Source organism: Elephantulus edwardii, unplaced genomic scaffold (genome assembly GCF_000299155.1).
Source record: "Elephantulus edwardii isolate Elephantulus edwardi_28Jun2011 unplaced genomic scaffold, EleEdw1.0 scaffold00079, whole genome shotgun sequence".
Taxonomy (NCBI): domain Eukaryota; kingdom Metazoa; phylum Chordata; class Mammalia; order Macroscelidea; family Macroscelididae; genus Elephantulus; species Elephantulus edwardii.
The window spans coordinates 6,558,251-6,566,535 of record NW_006399829.1 but is presented as its reverse complement, the minus strand read 5'-3'; the positions used below and the strand labels follow the sequence as shown (position 1 = coordinate 6,566,535).

The 8,285-nt window shown below is 45.7% G+C and overlaps 1 protein-coding gene across 2 annotated transcripts in view; it reads left to right on the top strand.

Annotated features, from left to right (window-relative positions):
• Positions 1-8,285, top strand: part of PRKAA1 (protein kinase, AMP-activated, alpha 1 catalytic subunit) — a 49,274-nt gene continuing 40,989 nt past the window's right edge. The window contains exon 1 of one of the 2 annotated variants that reach the window (XM_006889551.1): positions 1-132. In XM_006889551.1, the coding sequence (XP_006889613.1) occupies positions 6-132 (127 nt within the window). In that variant the 5' untranslated portion in view covers positions 1-5. The remainder of the gene's footprint in view (positions 133-8,285) is intronic. The other variant, XM_006889552.1, reaches the window with a different exon arrangement.

Genomic DNA, 8,285 nt, shown 5'->3' with positions numbered 1-8,285 from the left:
GCGCCATGCGCAGACTCAGTTCCTGGAGGAAGATGGCGACAGCCGAGAAGCAGAAGCACGACGGGCGCGTGAAGATCGGCCACTACATTCTGGGGGATACGCTGGGGGTCGGCACTTTCGGCAAAGTGAAAGGTGAGCGGTCTGCGGCGAGGCCGGGCCTGGCCCGGGGTCCTGGCCTCTCCCGCTTCACGCACCTTCATCCTCTCCCGCGCGGTCCTCCCGGCTCCGGGTTGGGCAGCGCCGGCCGAGCTCTGGCCGATCGTGCCCGAGGCCGTGGCGGGATGCGGCGCGGCGCCCGGGCCGGTGGGGGTGGGGTGGGGCCCGGTCGCCATGGCGACGGCGCAGCCGGAGGGGCTCGGCCGGGTGTCCGAGGTGGGAACTTTCCCGGCGTTGGGGTCAGCTGGCCGTCGGCTGCGGGGCGGGGGGCCCGGACTGGGGGTCTCTGCGTGGGGAGCCCCCGACGGGCGGCCTCGGATTGGCCGCGCCGTAAGCTGTTCTGGCCCAGGACCAGCCCATCGCGTCCCGGGCAGTCCAGAGCATTTGTCCACGTCTGGCGGCTGCCAGTTTATCTGGCCCCGGCAACCAGTGTGAAATGGGCTTTGCAAAAAGTATCCTGTGGAATAAAGAAACAGGCTTTCTCGGGAAGGATCGCTGATTTCCCTCCGAGCACCTGATTCATATAAACAGATCCGGTATTTGCTGTTCACGATTTACGTCCGAACTGCAGATGGTGTCGAGTTACTGGGAGTTTTGCAGTCTGTGTGTTGAACCTGGTAGCTGGTGAAGGTGTTGCCTCAAGATAGCATTTTAGTTCATTTACACACTTGCTTTTCGCTTATTTTCAAAGGGCGATATTTTTTAGTTTGGTAAACCGTTAATGCATGCCATTCTGACCTTTTTTAAAAAAATAAAAAGTGCAACCTCTCAGCACTTAATTGGCATAAAGAACTTGTTCTCCCTTCCACTTATTCTGGCACGGCAAAATTGTAATTGTAAAATTTAGGTGGCATACATATTGTTTTCTTAAAATATTTAACTTTATTAAGGATTAGGCGAAGGAAATATGGAACTGGTAAAAATTATATGTTTTTGTTATTGCTAAGTGCTGTTGAGTACAACTCATAGTGACCCTGTGAACAAAAGATCTGAACCCTGGCTTACCAGGTGCCATCACACTTCCTGACACACTAGAGCCCATTGCCGCAGTCATTGCATCAGTCCACCTGGAAGAAAGTCTTCCTCGCCCTCGCAGACCCTTCACCCTTCCCAGCATTATGTCCTTCTCCATGGAATAGCCCCTCCTAGCAACATGCACAAAATATGTAAGGCAAAGCCTCATCATTCTTGTCTCCAAAGAACACTCCATTAAGCTTAGTTAGAGGACTGTTTATTACTTGGATATGCTAAGCTCTTGGTAAATATTTGACTTGGGAATAAAAAGTTTGTGAAAGCCTGTATAGTATGCTAACTGACTGAGCTTTGCTTTCTTTGAGCTAAAGAAACATTTTCTGGTTTTACTTGAGAATGGAAGAGAACATTCCTTTATCATGTCCTTCCTGAGTCATGTAGAACTGGAAAGTTTTAGTGGAGCCCACAAGGAAGCCACAGCTTAAAATCAAAGAAAATTAGTAAGACCAGCCATGTAAGGGTGATCTTGTTAGGTGCCTTCGAGTCGACTGTTACTCATAGTCATCCTGTTAACAACGGATCTGAACCCTGCCCCATCCTCTGCCATCCTTCTCATCTCTGCAAGACTTGCACCCATTGCTTTTGTCACTGTGTCAGTCCATCTTGTTGAGGGTAACCCTCCACCTTTCCAAGCATGATTTTCATTTTCAAGGGGTGCTTCCTAACAACATGCCCAAAATATGTGAGAAGAAACTTCATCTTCCTTGCCTCTAAGGAACACCCTGTTTGTATTTTCTGCTTGACAGTTGTTCTTTCGGAATTCTGCAAGGTATTCAGTACTCTTGTCCAGCACCCAAAGGCAAGCATTCTTCTGACATTCATTGTAATTAAGTAAGAAGCAAATGCTACAATATATAGTAAGGACTATACACCTAACAACATGTTACTGTTACACATAAATAAATCACATCATCTGCGATTCACATCATCCCTGTCAACAACTCTGAACCTTGCCTGATCCTAAGCCCATTGTGGCAGTCACTGTGTCAGCCCATCTTGTTGAAGGTCTTTCTCAGACTTAACTTTCTAGCATGGTCTTGGTTCACCCTGAAAATATTCCTAAAGTAAGTGACACAAAAGTTTGACCATCTGGCTGATCCAAGATGGCGGCAGAGGCAGAGACAGCCTGCTGAGCTGCGGGAGCAGCGAACCACTTAAAGCAGGGCCATTATGGCCTCCTACAGACTTCGGCTTATTGATAATTGAACACTTAAACAGTTGATGACTGGCTCTCAGTGAAGATTGAGGCTCAGCAACAGGAATTCAAGGATTCCCAAGGAGAAATGGGTGAGTCTCGTGGCTCCCAACCCCCTCCCACAGAGCCCGGGCAGCGCTGCACAGCTGCTGCAGCTCATGAGGCTTCCACAGCTGGAATCAATGGATTCCCTCACCCAGGATGGATGCTGGGGACCGACCCTCCTCAAGACTGGTGCAGTGAAGCCACCACACTGCCGCAAGGTGGACTTGTTCTGGAGAGAATTCTTGGAGCCAGGATGGTGGCAGTGGGGGAAGCGGGCACCCGCTGGCTGCCTGCACAAGAGGGGCTGCGCACCCGCCGTGCAGCGGGGTGGGGGGCGCGCCCCCAACGGCCGCCTGTGTAGGAGGTGGGGGATGGGATGCATGCCCGCCATCTGCAGGTTTGGGTTTCCTTGGACAGGCCGAAGATGATTACCTATACAATGGATTGCTGAAAGTCACTGTGAGTCTGATGACCTTAACAGTGGCAGCATGCACAAGAGGACCAACATCCTAAATGCACCACATATTTTGTTCTGTTGAATGCTTCTGCCAAAAGATGGTTAGATCTGGGGGGAGTCTGTTCACAATTCTCAGGTTCCCTTTATCATATATAAAGGGGGAGGGCACTGACACCTACGTCAAAATATAGTATGATCACTTATGGGGGGGTAAAAGTGGCAGTGCTGGAATTGGAGACACTATCCCTGACCACAGAGTCCTCAGTCAGGCGAGGGGACCAGACTGGGGTAGGGGCAGTTGGAGGGGGAGTATACCAGCCAGCTCCTGGGGGGTGTTGCCGTGCTCGGGATGGGCTGCCCTCGGCCCCCGGCTCGGGGTGAGCCGTCATGGCCCTCAGGGTGAGCTCCTCAGTCCCCAGATTGTGCCATCTGACCCCTGGGTGGGGAAGGGAAAAACAAAAAGAATGCCTAGGGTATCCAGAGAATGTTACCTAGGCCACCTTCTGGCACCCTTCCCCCCCGGTAAACCTGAAAGCAACACCCTCAAAGCCATTCTGTTTGTAACTCACAAGTTTGTTCTCTCTAGGTTTGCTCCCTTTCCTATAGGTAACCTTAACACTGAGTTTTACTCCAGAATTGACCCTGAACCCAGTGCCAGTGACGAAAAGGAAATACAACTGACAGCTAAGGAAGCAAAGGAGGATGGAACCTCTGGGTTCAGCCAGCCATACCCACTGGACCCACCTGGGAAAACACTTTGCAGTCCAGAGGGGAACAAATGACAGGAAAATATCTTCTAACAGAACAAGAAGGCAAGCAGCTTTAACCCAAGACCACCAGTAAGGTGATAAAGCGTCCTCCCTTCCCCCCTTTATATCTACGCCTCTGTTCAGCATGAAGGAGCCAGAGAGTCGGCATCCAATTCCCAAATCAATAAGACAGTTGGTTTAATTACTATTGGAAAATGCTTGTCATTCCTCTGTAGCATCTGGTCCCCACTGGACCCTCATCATTTCCTTCACCTGCTCCCCCACCGACCAAACTGTGCAGCTCTGCAACTACATCCCTGCCCATCCTCACCCTTCTGCCCCCAACCCTCACCTCCTTGTACCCCCAATATGTTTTTCCCAATAAAAGAAAAAGAAAAAAAGTTGGACCATCCTTGCTTCTCAGGAGCTCTGTGAGAGTCCATGTTAGTCTAATAAGATTCTTTCCATGCCCTGAAAGTTATTTTTTTTGGCTCTCTTTACTTGTTAAAAGTTACAACTTAATTTTTTGTTTACTAAGACAAGAGGTTCAGATCTACCAGTTACTTTGTAGCAGAAAGAAAGACAATCTCCATGTCCAGTTTACAGTCTCTGGAAACCTACTGAAGGTTCCTCTGTGAGTCGGTTCTGACTCGATCACACATAGATAACGCAAATGTCTATAAGACATGTCCACTACTGACCCATAGAGAATGACAGACCAATCTTTATTCCCTTCTCCGTTTGGATTATGATGCTTATCATTCTTCTAATAAACACTTGCCGAGAGGCTCCCTTATTTTCTTATTTGGCATGGCTGATAAGAAGGCAAGAAGAGAGAATTCATTTCTTAGATTTGATCTTTGATGTGGCTGTGACAGGAATCTGTCCAGTGACTCTCGTGTTCCTTTCATTTCTGCGCCTGAGCCCTCTTGAAATCCCATTCATTGTCAAAGTCACTATCTTCCTCAGGTTCAAGGGCTGACACTCGTCATAAGGATATCAGTTTTTATGGATAGGGTCAGATTTGTTTTAGAAGTACATTAGATGATGTCGTTCAAAACTGAAACAGAAAACTAGGGTTGTCAGGATGCATTGGTCATGAAAGAAAATAGCCAAGTCAACCTGGTGAAGAGTGTGTCGTCAAGTAATTGTCCTCTGTGCAGAGCAGGGAAGCCTGTTGCACCTTTGGGAGTCTCATTGATTAGGATGTCCCAGTGGCTTTCTTAAATAGACACTAGGGAGGGGATTCTCAGTGTTACTCTTGGGGGAATTCGGTTCACGCTTGGATATGTGTGTCACCTTTTCTTCTGAAGTATACCTTAACTCCTTATTTACTAACCGTCTTGCTTTCTGACATTTCAATTTTGTGACAATATTGTTGTTATGTGCCGTCAAGTTGCCTATGACTCATAGCGACCCTGTGGACGACAGCTCTGAAGCCTGTCCTGTCCTGAGCCAATCTCACTGACTTTAACACACCTATGCCATTGCTTTGTTACTGTATCAATCTATCTCATCTAGAACTTCCTCTCCTGTGCTCTCTTTCCACCCTTCTGAGCATGATGTCCTTCTCCAGGGTCCATGTGCCCAAGTATGTGAGATGGAACTTCAAAATCCTAGCCTCCAAGAGAAACCTGGTTTTGCCCTCTCCAAGACAAACCTGTTTGTTCTCTTGACAGTCTACGAGTATGTTCAAGACGATTTTCCATACACAAAGGCATAGATTCCTCTTTCATCCTTAGACACTGTACAGCTTTCTGATGCATAGCAAGTTATTGTGAAGACCATGGCCTGGATCAGGTGCCCATTAGTGCCTAGATTGACATTGTTGATCTTCAGTACTCTGGAGAGTTCCCTGACAGCAGATTTTCCCAGTGTAATTTGTCTTTTTATTTCCTGTTTGCTGGTGCCAAGAGTGGAGCCGAGCAAGCTTTAATTGTTAACAACCTCTATCTCTTTCCTTCCATCATGGGGCTGCAAATTGGCCCAGTGGTGCTCCTGACAATGTAGTTGTTATGTGTCGTTGAGTTGCCTGGAACTCATAGCGACCCTGTGTGCAGTAGCCCTAAACCTTGATTTATCCTGTGCCAATCTCACTGTCTTGGACAGTGATTACCCCGATTAACCAAGTCACTGAATGAGTCCACCTCATAGAGGGTCTTCCTCTCCTGCACTGTCCCTTCACCCTCCCAAGCATGACGTCCTTCTCCAAGGATTGGTCCCTCCTTGCAACATGTCCAGAGTGTATCACAGGAAGCTTTAGAATCATCCTTGCCTCAAAGGAGCAGCCTGTTTGTTTTCCTAACAGTCAGTATTCTTCTCAAAGGCATCAATTCTTCTGTTCTCCCTAGACATTGTCCAGCTCTCTGAAGCATAGCAAGTGATTACAAAGATCATGGCTTGTATCAGGCGCACCTTAGTCTCCAGATTGACACTATTGCTCTTTGGTACTTTGGAGAGGTCCCTCACAGCAGACTTTCCCATTGTAATACATCTTTTAATTTCGTGGCTGCTGGTGCCAAGAGTGTTGACTGTGGAGCCAAGCAAACTAAAGCTATTAACAATCTCAATCTCTTGACCATCCAACCTGATGGGGGGAAAAAAACCCCAAACCTCTTACTGTTTGGTGTCTGGCGGTAATGAATGTGGAGGTGCTAGGCTTGAGTAACATTGGCTGTGATGGTTAAGGTTATGTGTCATTCTGGCAGGGCCATGATTCTCAATGACTCGGCAGTTGTGTGTGATGACCTAGTCATCCTTCATTTTTGTACAAAGCTAATTTTCACTTAATGATCTAGTCTTTGGAACTTAACCATGTAGTGGGTCTACTTGGATGGTTGGAGAGAATACAGTGGGTAGGTGCCCATCCAAAATGGAATCTGTTTGAGAAATATTGTTAAGAGGATATGAATGAACAAGCAAAAATAGCTATTAAAGGGGTGATGTTGGTAATTTAGACTAGCTTTTATTGGACAGGAATTCTTAGGAATGATAGCCATTTGTTTCAGTGAAGATAATGTGGATAGAACTTTAAAAATTAGTTGTGAATTTTAATTTTGGCACATTTAATTTAGAAAAGGAATTTTAATGGAAGGGATATTAAAGAGGAAAAAAAAAATTGCAGCTATTATATTCCACACTTAAAGAACTTTTAATTCCTGAGGAGAAGAAAGCATCATAAATTCATAGTGATTATTTTTCAAGTACAGGCTAAGATGATCCTTGATAAATGCTAGCATTTTGAAGTGAAAGTCTTAAACGGAAAACTAGGATTAGTTTGGAATTAAGCTTGAATTATCTTTATTCCTCTCAAGGGTTTGGGGTGCCCTTTCCTTTGTGGTTGTTAATATGTTAGAGTCTCTCCCATTTCCCTTTCAGAATAGTTAAAAAAGCATGATGAACAGCTTGTTATTACTGCAGTAAATGAAATTGGCAGTTTTTGTTTTAGGTTTCCCCAGAGAAAACATTTCTCTTGAATGGGATGGGTGTGTCTTTGGAAAATGAAGTCTTTATTTTATATATATATATGTATATATGAAACCTACTTATTAAGGTAGTATTTCTGTATAAGACTACCATGTTGAGATTTGAAAATAAGTAATTGTTCTTGTGAATGAATCACTGGAGACATTTAAAAATTCCTTTAATTAAAACATATATGGACTAGATACACAGGTTAGGCCTCAAAAGCAAATTTTAAAAGAATATACGCAGTCTGTTACCACTTATAAACATGTAAAAACATGCAGAAATATTTATACATTTCTGGCTGGAGTATATATATATATTGGTATAATCTTTGTTGAGTATGACAGTTTTTATTAAAATAAGTTTAAAATTCAGTGTCTGGGAATTTATCCTGTAAAGTTAGTCATGTGTGGAAAATAATAGGTTATCCACTACTGTATTGTTTGTAGACACAGCAAGTTACAAAGTGCTTTTTTAGTAGGACAGTAGTTAGTTGTTGTTGTTGTTGTTAGGTGCCATCGAGTTGAGTATGACTCATAGCAACCGTATGACAACAGATCTGAAACCCTGTTCTTTGCTGTGTCATCCTCACACCTGACACACTAGAGCCCTTAGAAGCATCACAATATCAGTCCACTGTCCCTCCACTCTCCCAAACATGATGTCCCTCTTTGCAACATGTCCAAAGTACGCGAGACGGAGCTTCACAATCCTTGCGTCCAAGGAGCAGCCTGGAATTACCATCTCTAGGTTAGTCTGAAGCAAAGATAAGATGATGGAGTGGAGGAGGGGAAGTAGAGGACTGGGAACCACCACCAGATCGTAGTTAAGCTAAATGTTGACATGCTGTGTAAATGGAACCAAGTCACCAAATAACCATGGACTGCTAGGAGAACAAACAAGTTCATCCTAGAGAGGGTGAGACCAGACTGCTCCTTGGAGGCAAGTATTCGGAAGCTTCGCCTGACATACTTTGGACATGTTGCAAGGAGGGACCAGTCCTTGGAGAGGGACATCATGTTTGGGAGGGTGAAGGGACAGCGCAGAAGAGGAAGACCCTGGATGAGATGGATTAACTCAGTAATGGGGTAATGAGGGTAGGTAGGTGTGTCAGAGTCAGTGAGCCTGGCTCAGGGTAGGGCAGGGTTCAGAGCCATTGTACATAGGGTTGCTGTGAGTCGCA